The sequence below is a fragment of the Oncorhynchus kisutch genome, linkage group LG14 (assembly GCF_002021735.2).
Source record: "Oncorhynchus kisutch isolate 150728-3 linkage group LG14, Okis_V2, whole genome shotgun sequence".
NCBI lineage: Eukaryota > Metazoa > Chordata > Actinopteri > Salmoniformes > Salmonidae > Oncorhynchus > Oncorhynchus kisutch.
The window spans coordinates 47,301,716-47,318,477 of NC_034187.2; the positions used below are offsets into that span (position 1 = coordinate 47,301,716).

General features: G+C 40.2%; 1 protein-coding gene across 1 annotated transcript in view; it reads right to left on the minus strand.

Moving 5' to 3' along the window:
- The window catches only part of LOC109903815 (MAM domain-containing glycosylphosphatidylinositol anchor protein 2), a 244,066-nt gene extending 227,512 nt beyond the window's left edge, over positions 1–16,554 (minus strand). Inside the window, exon 1 of the mRNA XM_020500790.2 lies at positions 15,711–16,554. Coding sequence (XP_020356379.1) covers positions 15,711–15,783 — 73 coding nt within the window. The 5' untranslated portion in view covers positions 15,784–16,554. The remainder of the gene's footprint in view (positions 1–15,710) is intronic.
- Between the last annotated feature and the right edge of the window lie 208 nt (positions 16,555–16,762).

Below are 16,762 nucleotides of genomic sequence, written 5' to 3' on the forward strand. Positions count from 1 at the left end.
GCTGGGATTAAAAATAAATTAAAATATTAAAACACACCACGACATGAGCGATCTAAAACAACAACATAACATGGCAGCAACACAGCATGGTAGCAAAACAACATGAAACCAACATGGCAGCAGCACAAAACATGGTACAAACATTGGGCACAGACAACAGCACAAAGGGCAAGAAGGTAGAGACAACAATACATCACGCAAAGCAGCCACAACTGTCAGGAAGAGTGTCCATAATTGTGTCTTTGAATGAAGAGATTGAGATAAAACTGTCCAGTTTGAGTGTTTGTTGCAACTGTTTCCAGTCACTAGCTGCAGCAAACTGAAAATATGAGCAACCCAGGGATGTGTGGGATTTGGGGACCTTTAACAGAATGTGACTGGCAGAACGGGTGTTGTATGTGGAGGATGAGGGCTGCAGTAGTTATCCCAGATAAGGGGAGTGAAGCCTAAGAGGGTTTTATAAATAAGCATCAACCAGTGGTTCTTGCGACGGGTATACAGAGATAACCAGTTTACAGAAGAGTATAGAGTGCAGTGATGTGTCCTATAAGGAGCATTGGTGGCAAATCTGATGGCCGAATGATAAACACCATCTTGCCGCTCGAGAGCATCCTTAACTGCTGACCTATAAAGTATGTATCCGTAATCTAGCATGGGTAGGATGGCCACCTGAATCAGGGTTAGTTTGGCAGCTGGGGTGAAAGAGGAGCGATTACGATAGAGGAAGAAAAATAATTATCTTCTTGACTGGCGGCACATCCATTGCTAACTTGTTGACCCTATGAAGACTAAGTAATTCTGTACTAGCCAGCAAGTATTATTGACTTCATAATATTAGCTATCAGTTTTTCACACAGCCAGAACTACCCAGCGTTAGCTAGTTAGTTATAACATGACAGCAAAAATGACTACACTGTAAATTAAGGGTTTGATTGCAAAACACAATAAACGCCAATTTATCTAAAACAAAAACTCATGGGTCCCTGTGTATGAATTATGGTTGTTCTCCTAGTTTTAAAACATTAACTTTAGATGTGCTTTTGAATGTGTTTTATTTATTTTTTTGCCATACGAGATATCCAACAAACTTGTTTCATACCAAAACGCGCTATATCCAAAGCTAGGTGTTTAGAACAGGGGTATAAAACTCATTCCACGGAGGGTCGAGTGTCTGCGGGTTTTTGGCTTTTCCTTACAATTAAGGCCTAGACAACCAGGTGAGGGGAGTTCCTTACGAAATAGTGACCTTAATTCATCAATCAAGTAGGGTGGAGTGAAAACCCGCTCGCCCCTCTATGGAATGAGTTCGACACGTGGTTTAGAGAGTTGGGACATTGATCTCCATTACATATGATGCATTTACATGATGCTACAACATTCTATGGCAGCAATATTAGCACCCATTAACATTACATGGGGAATATTTTTTTAAAGCCATGTAACTGAATATCTAGAATTAGAACAATATTAGAAATTCTTAAAGTTGCCCCAACTCTAAATATACAGTGGGGAGAACAAGTATGATACACTGCTGATTTTCCTACTTACAAAGCATGTAGAGTTGTGTAATTTTTATCATAGGTACACTTCAACTGTGAGAGACGGAATCTAAAACAAAAATCCAGAAAATCACATTGTATAATTTTTAAGTAATTTGTTTGCATTTTATTGCATGACATAAGTATTTGATACATCAGAAAAGCAGAACTTAACCTTTTATAACTAGGGGGCGCTATTTTAATTTTTGGATGAAAAACGTTCCCGTTTTAAACAAGATATTTTGTCACGAAAAGATGCTCGGCTATGCATATAATTGACAGCTTTGGAAAGAAAACACTGACGTTTCCAAAACTGCAAAGATATTGTCTGTGAGTGCCACAGAACTGATGTTACAGAAAATACCCAGATGAAAATCCAATCAGGAAGTGCTGCATTTTTTTAAACCACCTCATGGCAATGACTCCTATATGGCTCTATATGGCTGTGGAGGAGCTAGGAGTCAGCTTACATTTTCCACGTTTTCCCCAAGGTGTCTGCAGCATTGTGACGTATTTGTAGGCATGTAGGCATATCATTGGAAGATTGACCATAAGAGACTACATCTACCACTACATCTACCAGGTGGTGGCTTGGTGTCCTCCGTCGCAATTATTGCGTAATCTCCAGCTGCAGTATTTTTCCATTTGCCTCCATTTGCCAACTGCCACGAATGATTTTTCATTGAATAGAATTGTGAAAAACACCTTGAGGATTGATTCTAAACGTTTGCCATGTTTCTGTCGATATTATGGAGCTAATTTTGAAAAAAGTTTGGCGTTGTAGTGACTGCATTTTCGTTTTTTTTTCTTAGCCAAACGTGATGAACAAAACGGAGCTATTTCTCTTACACAAATAATATTTTTGGGGAAAAAATAACATTTGCTATCTAACTGAGAGTCTCGTCATTGAAAACATCCGAAGTTCTTCAAAGGTAAATTATTTTATTTGAATGCTTTTCTTGTTTTTGTGAAAATGTTGCCTGCTGAATGCTAGGCTTAATGCTATGCTAGGCTATCAATACTCTTACACAAATGCCTGTGTAGCTTTGGTTGAAAAGCATATTTTGAAAATCTGAGATGACAGTGTTGTTAACAAAAAGCTAAGCTTGTGTTTCAATATATTTATTTCATTTCATTTGCGATTTTCATGAATAGGAAACTTTGCGTTACGGTAATGAGTTTGAGGCTATGATTACGCTCCCGGATACGGGTTTGGAGTCGCAAGAAGTTAATATTTGGTACAGAAACCTTTGTTTGCAATTACAGAGATCATACGTTTCCTGTAGTTCTTGACCAGTTTTGCACATACTGCAGCAGGGATATTGGCCCACTCCTCCATACAGACTTTCTCCAGATCCTTCAGGTTTCGGGGCTATCGCTGGGCAATACGAACTTTCAGCTCCCTCCAAAGATTTTCTATTGGGTTCAGGTCTGGAGACTGGCTAGGCCACTCCAGGACCTTGAGATGCTTCTTACGGAGCCACTCCTTAGTTGCCCTGGCTGTGTGTTTCGGGTCGTTGTCATGCTGGAAGACCCAGCCATGACCCATCTTCAATGCTCTTTACTGAGGGAAGGAGGTTGTTGGCCAAGATCTCACGATACATGGCCCCATCCATCCTCCCCTCAATACGGTGCAGTCGTCCTGTCCCCTTTGCAGAAAAGCATCCCCAAAGAATGATGTTTCCACCATGCTTCACAGTTGGGATGGTGTTATTGGGGTTGTACTCATTCTCCTTCTTCCTCCAAACACGGCGAGTGCAGTTTAGACCAAAAGGCTCTATTTTAGTCTCATCAGACCACATGACCTTCTCCCATTCCTCCTCTGGATCATCTATATGGTCATTGGTAAACTTCAGATGGGCATGGACATGCGCTGGCTTGAGCAGGGGGACCTTGTGTGCACTGCAGGATTTTACTCCATGACGGCGTAGTGTGTTACTAATGGTTTTCTTTGAGACTGTGGTCCCAGCTCTCTTCAGGTCATTGACCAGGTCCTGCCGTGTAGGTATGGGCTGATCCTCACTTTCCTCATGATCATTGATGCCCCACGAGGTGAGATCTTGCATGGAGCCCCAGACCGAGGGTGATTGACCGTAATCTTGAAGATCTTCCATTTTCTAAATAATTGCGCCAACAGTTGTTGCCTTCTCACCAGGCTGCTTGCCTATTGTCCTGTAGCCCATCCCTGCCTTGTGCAGGTCTACAATTCTATCCCTGATGTCCTTACACAGCTCTCTGGTCTTGGCCATTGTGGAGAGGTTGGAGTCTGTTTGATTGAGTGTGTGGACAGGTGTCTTTTATACAGGTAAAGAGTTCAAACAGGTGCAGTTAATACAGGTAATTCGTGGAGAACAGGATGGCTTCTTAAAGAAAAACTAACAGGTCTGTGAGAGCCGGAATCCTTACTGGTTGGTAGGTAATCAAATACTTATGTCATGCAATATAATGCAAATTAATAACTTAAAAATCATACAATGTGATTTTCTGGATTTTTGTTTTAGATTCCGTCTCTCACAGTTGAAGTTTACCTATGATAAAAATTACAGACCTCTACATGCTTTGTAAGTGGGAAAACCTGCAAAATCGGCAGTGTATCAAATACTTGTTCTCCCCACTGTATGGCTCTGGCTACATCCACTGTCCAGATAGATTACATACTGTATGGTTTTTGCCGCTGGTGCAAAAGTGGGTCATTTAGCGAATAATATCCATCACATTTGTCTGTTCAGTCGTAAGTTAAGTTTCTCTAAATATTTTTTCCACAATTAGGAACGTAATCAAAACCTTATTAATTTAGCCTAACCCCTAGTTTAGTCAGCCAGATGCGGTGATAGACCGCTGTTATTTTCAGCTGTTTGCATGCTGGCTACCTAGCGCTGTGATAGCTTTGAGCTCTTGGCTGTTGTGAACCTTTTGGTTATGGATCCGTTCAACAGTTTTGAGCATGTGATATCTGTTCCTGTTGTCCTAAAGAGGAAACGTTCTAAACAAGCTCATGAAAAGGAGAGAGCCAAGACCCAGCGACGGAAAACAATAATAGGCTACTGGCTGCAAACACTCCGACAATAAGAATCAATCCATCCTTGACCGGCAAATGCGGACAGACTTTCAATGTCCTTAATATTCCGTAAATCCTTCCCTAAAGTCGATAGACACTCAATATCAAAAAAGCTTCCCTTGATTTATCCTAATGAAAAAGAAAAAACTAAACCCTCACCCATAGTGTACACTGTTCACCCTCTGGATACAATAATTCAGCTATTTATTACATGCAATTGTTTAAATCCCAATTGTGATATGGGGGTTACCATATTATATCGCTACATTGCCTCACAACCCTACTATGGATCTTTTCCGGCCGTACATTAGTACATACAGTTGAAGTCGGAAGTTTACATACACTTAGGTTGGAGTCAGTAAAACTCGTTTTTCAACCACGCCACAAATTCCTTGTTAACAAACTATCGTTTTGGTAAGTCGGTTAGGATAACCACTTTGTGCATGACAAGTAATTTTGTGTACCTGTGGAAGTATTTCAAGGCCTACCTTCAAACTCAGTGCCTCTTGTCTTGATATCATGGGAAAAGATAAATAAATCAGCCAATTTCCAAACACCTGAAGGTACCAGGTTCATCTATACAAACAATAGTACGCAAGTATAAACACCATGGGACCACGCAGCCGTCAATCCACTCAGGAAGGAGACACGTTCGGTCTCCTAGAGATTAACGTACTTTGGTGCGAAAAGTGCAAATCAATCCCAGAACAACAGCAAAGGACATTGTGACAATGCTGGAGGAAACAGGTACAAAAGTATCTATTTCCACAGTAAAACAAGTTATGTATCGACATAACCTGAAAGGTGCCTCAGCAAGGAAGAAGCCACTGCTCCAAAACCCCCATAAAAAAGCCAGACTACAGTTTGAACTGCACATTGGGACAAAGATCATAATTTTTGTAGAAATGTCCTCTGGTCTGATGAAACTGTTTGGCTAAAATTATCATTGTTATGTTAGGAGGAAAAAGGAGGAGGCTTGCAAGCCGAAGAACAGCATCCCAACCGTGAAGCACGGGGGTGGCAGCATCATGTTGTGGGTGTGCTTTGCTGCAGGAGGGACTGGTGCACTTCACAAAATAGATGGCTTCATGAGGGATGAAAATTCTATGAATATATTGAAGCAACATCTCAAGACATCAGTCAGGAAGTTAAAGCTTGGTAGCAAATGGGTCTTCCAAATGGACAATGATCCAAAGCATACTTCCAAAGTTGTGGCAAAATAAGGACAACAAAGTCAATGTATTGGAGTGGCCATCAAAACGCACTGACCTCAAGCCTATAGAAAATTTGTGGGAAGAACTGAAAAAGCATGTGCGAGCAAGCCTGACTCAGTTATCTTGGCCAGGTTGCAATTGTAAATGAGAACTTGTTCTCAACTTGCCTACCTGGTTAAATAAAGGTGAAATATAAAATAAATAAATAAATGAAAAAGTTACACCAGCTCTGTCAGGAGGAATGGGCCAAAATTCACCCAATTTATTGTGAGAAGCTTGTGGAAGGCTACCTGAAACGTTTGACCCAAGTTAAACAATTTAAAAAGACAATGCTACCAAATGCTAATTGTGTGTATTGTAAACTTCTGACCACCTGGGAATGTGATGAAAGAAATAAAAGCTGAAATAAATCACTCTCTACTATTATTCTGACATTTCACATTCTTAAAATAAAGTGGTGATCATAACTGACCTAAAACAGGGAATTTTTACAAGGATTAAATGTCAGCAATTGTGAAACACCTTAGCCAAATACATTTAAACTCAGTTTATGTAAACTTCCGACATCAGCTGTACGTCACACACAATATCGCAGACACCACTGGCCAATTTTCACAAAACTTGGGTGAATAATGTGTCTTGCCATAAAGATCCAGCATTTACAAAATAACACTGATTGGCCAAAGGGGGGGTGCTGCATCATTCGTGGGGTCGACATGTTCACTGTTGCCTTGTTTTCTTTAGTAACTTTAATGAAAAACAAAAAAGAAACATCAAAAACCAGACGTTTTAGTTACAGTGAAACTACAATTACCCACCCCCCAAATTAATATTCCCCCCCACCCACAACTTCTCACCTGAATGAATTTTTCTTTTTTTTACATTTTAAGGGGTTGGGCAAAGGCTGAAATTGGCCTTGAGAATTACTATTTAAAAAAAGGTGCAATATGAAGAAATCACACTGCCATTTCCTGGTTGCTAAAATTAGAATAGTTCGCCTAATTTCAGTTTGTGACAATACAAGTGTAGAGAATCATTGTACAATATAAACCGCTGTGAAATTTCAATAACCAAAAATATTGTATGTACAAAATTTAAAGTAAAAGATGCAAAACGAAACTTAAGAATGGGAAGCACATAAATAGCACACATAGAAGAGATCTACGAGACTTGCTTTCAACAAGAATGATATATACAGTATATATATTTAGTCAGCCACCAATTGTGCAAGTTCTCCCACTTAAAAATATGAGAGAGGCCTAATTTTCATCCTAGGTACACTTCAACTATGACAGACAAAATGAGAAAGAAAATCCAGAAAATCACATTGTAGGATTCTTTATGAATTTATTTGCAAATTATGGTGGAAAATAAGTATTTGGTCAATAACAAAAATGTCTCAATACTTTGTTATATACCCTTTGTTGGCAATGACAGAGGTCAAACGTTTTCTGTAACTCTTTTCACACACTGTTGCTGGTATTTTGGCCCATTCCTCCATGCAGATATCCTCTAGAGCAGTGATGTTTTGGGGCTGTTGCTGGGCAACATGGACTTTCAACTCCCTCCAAAGATTATCTATGGGGTTGAGATCTGGAGACTGGCTAGGCCACTCCAGGACCTTGAAATGCTTCTTACGAAGCCACTCCTTCGTTGCCCGGGCGGTGTGTTTGGGATCATTGTCATGCTGAAAGACCCAGCCACGTTTAATCTTCAATGCCCTTGCTGATGGTAGGCTTTGTTACTTTGGTCCCATCTCTGCAGGCCATTCACTAGGTCCCCCCGTGTAGTTCTGGGATTTTTGCTCACCGTTCTTGTGATCATTTTGACCCCACGGGGTGAGATCTTGCGTGGAGCCCCAGATCGAGGGAGATTATCAGTGGCCTTGTATGTCTTCCATTTCCTAATAATTGCTCCCACAGTTGATTTCTTCAAACCAAGCTGCTTACCTATTGCAGATTCAGTCTTCCCAGCCTGGTGCAGGTCTACAATTTTGTTTCTGGTGTCCTTCGACAGCTCTTTGGTCTCGGCCATAGTGGAGTTTGGAGTGTGAGGCTGTTTGAGGTTGTCTTTTATACTGATAAGTTCAAACAGGTGCCATTAATACAGGTAACAAGTGGAGGACAGAGGAGCCTCTTAAAGAAGAAGTTACAGGTCTGTGAGAGCCAGAAATCTTGCTTGTTTGTAGGTGACCAAATACCTATTTTCCACCATAATTTGCAAATAAATTCATAAAAAATCCTACAATGTGATTTAAAAAATTCAAAAATCCCTCATTTTGTCTGTCATAGTTGAAGTGTACCTATGATGAAAATTACAGGCCTCTCATCTTTTTAAGTGGGAGAACTTGCACAATTGATGGCTGACTAAATACTTTTTTGCCCCACTGTAACTCACATTTCTATGTGAAATTGGTCAGGTCACCCAAAAAGTGACGTAATGCAGCTGTGCTTGATTGAGCTTGGCAGGTTCAATGGAACCAATGGTCTCAGAAGTGCAGGGGCTTCAATTGGGCATTTGTTCCCTAGCTCAACACCAACAATTTAAAATAGGCTACTAAAATCATTATAATCCCTATTAAAAGGCAAATTCAGTTTAGCGGTATTAGAGGCCGACTTCAGGGCCATGCCGACAACTGAGAGCGGGAGGGAAGGCTGATTGTATGGCTAGCTGGCATTATGGAGAGCAGAGATCTGTATGTAATGACGAGATGCTCATGTCTACACCCTAACAATGCGAGTCGTTGTCCCATACCCAATGGGCTTATTTTGGACAGATGTTGGTGTGATTTTGGAGTGTAACCTCTCGCTTCGCCTCTCTCTCTGTGGAGAGTGCATCGACGCAGTTTCAGGGAACATCAGATATTTTTCTCAACACATTGCAAAGATAAAGATGGCTATAGTAGATGGCTTTGGCTTGGTAACTGCTGTTTGACTTGAGATGAAACTAAACTAGTTTTATTTGCGATGTTCAGCTAGTGCGTAGCAGGCAACTAATAAATGTCAGACGTGTTTGTATAATGTTAAATCCCCTATTGACTGAGGTGAATGAAGCTACAGCAACAAGGTGATAATGGCGGGAGTCAATTCAGCTTGTTTCTGCAGCATTTTAGAGTTTAGAAATTGTGTAACAATCCAGTATATGGATGCTATCAATGCTATCATTGATTTGAATGGGGACGCCGTTCTATTCATTCTATTTCTAAGGCAGCACGTGCAGTCAGGAGCACAGGAAAGGAGAAAATGTGTGTAGAATAAACATATATACATATATAAATATATACACATTAACAGTCAAAGGTTGACACACCTACTCATTCCAGAGTTTTTCTTTATTTTACATTGCAGAGTAATAGTGAAGATATCAAAACTATGAAATAACACATACGTAAGTGTTGTATACATACATACATACATACATACATACATACATACATACATACATACATACATACATACATACATACATACATACATACATACATACATACATACACAAAGTAAAAGTCCAGACCTGAACCCAATCGAGAATCTGTGGAAAGACACAAATGCTCTCCATCCAACCTCACTGAGCTCGAGCTGTTTTGCAAGGAGGAATGGGAAAGAATTTCAGTCTCTCGATGTGCAAAACTGATAGAGACATACCCCAAGCGACTTACAGCTGTAATCGCAGAAAAAGGTGGCGCTACAAAGTATTAACTTAAGGGGGCTGAATAATTTTGCACGCCCAATTTTTCAGTTTTTGATTTGTTAAAAAAGTTTGAAATATCCAATAAATGTCGTTCCACTTCATGATTGTGTCCCACTTGTTGTTGATTCTTCACAAAAAAATACAGTTTTATATCTTTATGTTTGAAGCCTGAAATGTGGCAAAAGGTCGCAAAGCCGAATACTTTCGCAAGGCACTGTATATGGAATCATGTAAACTCAAAAAAAGAAACGTAATCTCACTGTCAACTGCGTTTATTTTCAGCAACCTTAATTAACATGTGTAAATATTTGTATGAACATAAGATTCAACAACAGAGAAACTGAACAAGTTCCACAAACGTGACGAACAGAAATTAAATAATGTGTCCCTGAACAAAGGGGGGGTCAAAATCAACAATCAGTATCTGGTGTGGCCACCAGCTGCATTAAGTACTGCAGTGCATCTCCTCCTCATGGACAGCACCAGATTTGCCAGTTCTTGCTGTGAGATGTTAACCCACTCTTCCATCAAGGCACCTGCAAGTTCCCGGACATTTCTGGGGGGAATGGCCCTAGCCCTCACCCTCCGATCCAACAGGTCCCAGACATGCTCAATGGGATTGAGATCCGGGCTCTTTGCTGGCCATTGCAGATCACGGACATTCCTGTCTTGCAGGAAATCACGCACAGAACAAGCAGTATGGCTGGTGACATTGTCATGCTGGAGTGTCATGTCAGGATGAGCCTGCCGGAAGGGACCACATGAGGGAGGAGTATGTCTTCCCTGTAACGCACAGCGTTGAGATTGCCTGCAATGACAACAAGCTCAGTCCGATGATGCTGTGACACACCGACCCAGACCATGACAGACCCTCCACCTCCAATCCGTTCCCACTCCAGAGTACAGGCCTCGGTGTAACGCTAATTTCTTTGACGATAAACGCAAATCCGACCATCACCCCTGGTGAGACAAAACTGCGACTCGTCAGTGAAGACAACTTTTTGCCAGTCCTGTCTGATCCAGCGACGGTGGGTTTGTGAAAGTTTGAAAGTTTCTTCAAGTGCAGTTGCAAAAACCAAGCACTATGATGAAACTGGCTCTCATAAGGACTGCCACAGGAAAGGAAGATCCAGTTACCTCTGCTGCGGAGGATAAGTTCATTAGAGTTACCAGAAATTGCAGCCCAAATAAATGCTTCAGAGTTCAAGTAACAGACACAACATCAACTGTTCAGAGGAGAATCAGGCCTTCATGGTCAAATTACTGCAAAGAAACCACTACTAAAGGACACCAATAATAAGAAGAGACTTGCTTGAGCCAAGAAACACATGCAATGGACATTAGATCGGTGGATGATGTGGGGTGCTTTGCTGGTGACACTGTTGGAGATTTATTTAGAATTCAAGGCACATTTAACCAGCATGCCTACCACAGCATTCTGCAGCGATACGCCATCCCATCTGGTTTACGCTTAGCGGGACTCTCATTTGTTTTTCAACAGGACAATGACCCAAAACACACCTCCAGGCTGTGTAAGAGCTATTTGAGCTCAGCATGTGGAAACTCCTTCAAGGCTGTTGGAAAAGCATTCCTCATTGAAGCTGGTTGAGAGAATGCCAAGAGTGTGCAAAGCTGTCAAGGCAATGGGTGGCTACTTTGTAGAATCTAAAATATATTTAAATCTGTTTTACACTTCTTTTTTTTTTTTTTTTGATTCCATGTGTGTTATTTCATAGTTTGTCTTCACTATTATTCTACAATGTAGAAAATAGTAAAAATAAAGAAAAGCCCTTGAATGAGTAGGTGTCAAATTTTTTTGATGGTACTGTAACACTGTACAAAACATTAGGAACACCTGCTCTTTCCATGACACAGACTGACTAGGTAAATCCAGGTGAAAGCAATGATCCCTTATTGATTGTCACCTGTTAAATCCACTTCAAATCAGTGTAGATTAAGGGCAGGAGACAGGTTAAAGAAGGATTTTCAAACCTTGAGACATGGATTGTGTATGTGTGCCATTCAGAGGGTAAATATGCAAGACAAAATATTTAAGTGCCTTTGAACAGGGTAGTAGGTGCCAGGTGCACCGGTTTGAGTGTGTCAAGAACAGCAGCGCTGCTAGGCTTTTCAAGCTCAACAGTTACCCATGTGTATCAAGAATGGTCCACCACCCAAAGCGTTGGAGTCAACATGGGCTGCTGGCATCCCTGTGGAAGGCTTTTGACACCTTGTAGTCCATGCACTCAATAGTAGAAAGATGTTCATTATGTTTTGTACACTTAGTATGTTTTTTTTGTTGCCATTTGAACAGTTATTTGGGAAACTGCAGTCATTTGGCTGGCTAATTACCATCATATAAAATTACATGACCGTCACAGACCTACTTCTGACGTCAAATAGTAATCTCTGACCTGTTCCCAGAGCAATGGGATTTACCCTCAAGTACAGCATTTTTTTCATTCTATGAGGCAGAGGTGACGTCATCGTACCGTGAAAAGGATTCAAGATGTGTGTAGAGAAGTCAACTCGTTTTTCAATTCATTTTTATTCAGTCACATAGTGTCTATAGTCTCACGTAACCATACTCCCAAGTGAAGGGAGCCTGAACCTGAGGCTACACAGTATATGACCGAAGGATCAAATCTACCCCTCTGAGAATTTGTAGGATAGATAGAAGCAGGTGGGTGAGAGAGGACTCATTTGAATATGGTTCCCAGTCCCACTGCTAGAGAATGAGGGGGCCTGGATGCAAGATAACTGGTGAAGTCTTTGGAGGAAGAAATAAGAACTTAAATGCAAAAAAAAATCATAATCTTTTGCAATCAACGATAATTTGAAGAGCTTAGAAGTCAAATTCGGGTCTAGGCCATGAAGAAGACCCACTGAGCAGGCATGTTCAAGGTTTTGTAGACTTCATAAGCATTGAAAGAAAAGGAAAGCTATACAACTATATTTTAATGCTGCAGAGATTTGACATACTGCATTTAAAGTGAGGTGCAATTAAATAATTCTCAGGAGCAAATGTAAATTATGTATGGCTACTGTGATGGCAGTAAATTACTGAACACTACAAGATACTGTGATTTTTACAATCTTAGTTTTCTACAAAAAAAAGTCTCAATGCTACACAGATTTAAAGAATGTATGATTTCCTAACAAGGTATGAACATATAACCTATGTAAATTTGGCACGTACAAATTCTGGTAAGATTTGACACTACACTCGTGCCAGCACTCCAATGGTAACCATTAGCCCTACTATATCCTTCCAGGTTGACAATTAATTCAAGTCTTTGTTCATTTAACTTTACATTTCTACTTGATCTTCAATAAAAACACAAAATGAGAATTTAAAAAAGACTGATTAAAAATGTACCTGCTTTCAGACCAACCAAATGAAAGTGCTAAGGTGTACCATTATCCGTCAAAGCCTCTGAATCCATTACAGTCACTATGCATATCTAAAAGCAGTAATAGTGATTATTAATGATTTTAGCTGGTATCGATTTTTTGCCTACATATAAACATTTGCCTACAGATAAAGATGTACAGACAGTAACAGACAGTAACAATGTTGCAACCTACAGTGATTCCTTGTGTAAATCTTAATTTGAGCCAGTTTCACAAAGCAGGAAATGTGAATTGTTTTGTGGATTATAATTAATTAACCATTTTTATAGGGGTTAATTCATTTTTCATTATGGAAAATAAAGTCTGACATTTTTAAGCGGAAATTACACACTTTAGAAGCCTTTTTAAACCTAGAATACACTACAAGTTTGCATTCCTGCATCAACAGGATCATCAAATTGCTCATAGACCACCACGGAGGCTAGAGTTAGGCATCACTACCTCTCAATGGCCTAATTCTTTATTTTAGAATATTTGCGGTCAGATTTCTACATTTCCAACTGACTATGACCTGTGTAGTTTTTAGGCGAGTTATTTGGAATTTGCAAGCTGTTTATTTAATGGATGCATATATGTTGGTATAACACCCTATTGTGGAGGAATGTAGAGTGACTTTAACCAGAAATCATCAAAACGTTCTAATTTTAATCACTTTTAAAATGAATGCCTTAGATTAGTATTTTGCGTTACATTGTATATTCACAAAATTTGCCGAAGGTAAATCATGGACCAGTTTCTTGTTTTTTTTATTTTTTATTAATATCTTAGTATTTTTTTTATTGAATCTGTTTTGCATGTTTAGTATTTTCTCACTATATTTGTACTACCCTGTCAGATAGTTTTGGTTGTTCATGTTTTTTATATATACTCTAAATTTGGAAATTGTGCAAACTAAGTTCAATTAAATGTTTTTATTTTGTAGATGAACACAATGCATTACTGTGTACATTTAACAATTCAGTGCATTCAAATACTTGATTAATGGGACTCCTACATTGTTATAAACAATGTTTGTTGCCCATTTTTAGACCCTACCCTAGGCCTAGAAAGTCCCATTACAACAAGGGTAGGTACTGCTGAGAGGAGAGGAATAGGAAGACAGGAATAAATGCACATTTGGTTTTTGTACCCCAAAGTTATTTGTATCTGAAAAAAAAAACGGAATAAAAATAATAAGTCAGCCACATTCCAGTAGGAAACCACTGATAAAGGTTGGGTCACGTGTAACATATAGCAAAACAATACTGTCCCTGTGAGTGAGCAATGTATACTACAGCCTCTGCCAAAAGTTTGGAACTTGTTGGTAGTGCCCTCGACCTGTACCCACAGAATAGCTTATTCAAGCCGTGGTCGAGCTGTTCTCCATCAATTGCTACATTGGCGGTAGCGGTTGTATTGTCCTAATGTATACTCTCTGTATGTGAGTGGACTACAGTCAATGACAAGAGGTCTGAACCTTTATGGCAAAGGTGATCATGCACTCGGCTCACCCCATAACCACAGGCAGTGCCACTGATTCATGCCCAACACCGGCAGCTGGCTATTGGCCACCATAGTATTTAAATCAAGTGGTACCGATGCACAAAGTCTGGAACCAACAGGACCCTGAACAGCTTCTACCCCCAAGCCATAGGACTGCTAAATAGTTAGTTAAATAACCAAATAGCTACCCTGTCTATTACCCCTTTTTGCCTGCTGTTACTTTTTATTATGTATCCTGTTGCCTAGTCACTTTATTCCAAATTACATGTACATACAGTATTTACAACAATTACCTCATACCCCTGCACATCCACTCAGTACCTGTGTGTATAGCAAAGTTATTTTTACTCATTGTGTATGTATTATTACTTTTCTATTATTTCTGTATTTTCTTTCTCTCTGCATTGTTGGTGGGAAGGGCCTGTCAGTAAGCATTTCACTGTTAGTCTAAACCTGTTATTTACAAAGCATGTGACAAATACTTTGATTTGATTTGATCATGCATTAAGTTGAACAGTGGATCAAATATGACACCAAATGAGGAATAGCCCTCCCCCCAGTTGCAGTCATGGCCTGACGAGATTCTGTGTGCCAAATTCTCAATGCCAGTAATCTGATTTTGTAAAAGTATTAGTCTCTGGGAATGACATTGAGCTAATGATTATTAATCGATAAGGAAATGGGGCAATGAAACCCTATTTCAAGACCATTTCTAGGTGTTGGTTTTAAAAGGCCCACAATGACATTATTGGTCATATAACATTATTCTCATATTTCAACGTACAATATAGGCTATCATTTTCTCTAACCGTTCAGATGTGATTGAATCCAACATTTAGATATATAGGTCTAAGGACAGGATTCCATCAAATTCCACCAGCTCTATACATCAGATTAGAGGTTGGTGCCTTTGCCAGGCTTGTGCTACCGTGGGTGGTAGATTGAGGCTCTACAATCCGTCGTGGGTTGGTGCTAAACCAGTCGCTTTAACGCACGCACAAACGCGGTGGTGGAATATAAACACCACCACTGATGATGAGATATCTTTTTAGACGCTCGGAAACAGTGTCAATGATACATTGTTTCAAATATGCTAATGGCTTGAGAGCACCTGTGGTTTGAGCGAGCCACCGTCTTTAAATGTAATGATGACATACCTGTTGTAATCTACTACATTGTGGGCGAGTCATAGGCTATTATAGCCTACAGAAACAGAGATACACTGTACAACATGTGTTGCATTCGACTCAATTTTCACAAGGTCAAATTGGTATTAATCATAGCTGTTGGTTATTTAAAAATGCATTGGCTTACCATACACTCCTTGGCAATGAATGCCCTCCAAAAATATGTTGAACAGCCACAAGAGACCGAAAACTAAACCCATCTTCACGTTAATGTCAACATATCCACTTCGATGGTGACAGCTTCTTCCCAAGGCGAGATGCAGATGGTCAGAACTCAGTTCCCGCCGTTCCGCACCTGGATTCAGCTTAAATCTGGTTGAGACATCGTATAACGACTTTTCATTTGATGCGCTATGAAATTGAGGAAAGCAGGTCTATTAAGTTAAATGATTCACAATGCTGCATACAAACGGGTAAATATTGTGCCTTGATAGGCGATTTTGACTGATGTGCCAATGTCCGTGCATACTTCAAGCCTCAAGAGGATCTCCTTGATTTTGACATTGTAAAAGTAACCGAGGATGCAACGCCAAGAATTCTTTCGAGAACAAGCTTATTCGGTGTCCAGTGATATCCACGCGTATCCACTGCCCCTTCACCAATTCCAGCAACTTCCATTGCTAAACAGGGATGAAACACATTCTGATATACACTTGCGGCTTTCCCTCCCCTCTCAAAGGTTTGCCACAGCCTTCCGAGGACAGCGAGGCAAAAGGTGTTCCGAGATGAGGCTGAGTCTCTGGATGTGATGCGTTCATGCTGCCACTGTGGCCAAATACGGTGAACATGAGAATTCCCTGTTTTAGAAGCGCATTTTGCTCATGTAGGTTATCTAAAAACTCCAGTTTGTGTCGATCGAAATAAAAGTGAGCCCTCGTTACGTGCGCGTTTTTATCTCAAAATGTCTTGTACATGATTATTTGAAGAGGACTTGGTCAGTCACGCTGCGCACTACGTGCAGCAGTGACACGCCGAGCCTTCGCTTCCTGCCCACGTCAAGTGCGTGACTCCTCAGATCTAATTTGTATGGGAGGCACTTGCATACTGAAAAATGAACCATGGTGCTATGACTATGAGCAACTGTTTTATGAAAGCATGCATTTAGGAGGCACATCCCGGGCAAAACAATATTTTAAAAGTATGACGCATAGACTAAAATCCTGAGGCTTTGGTAAGAGT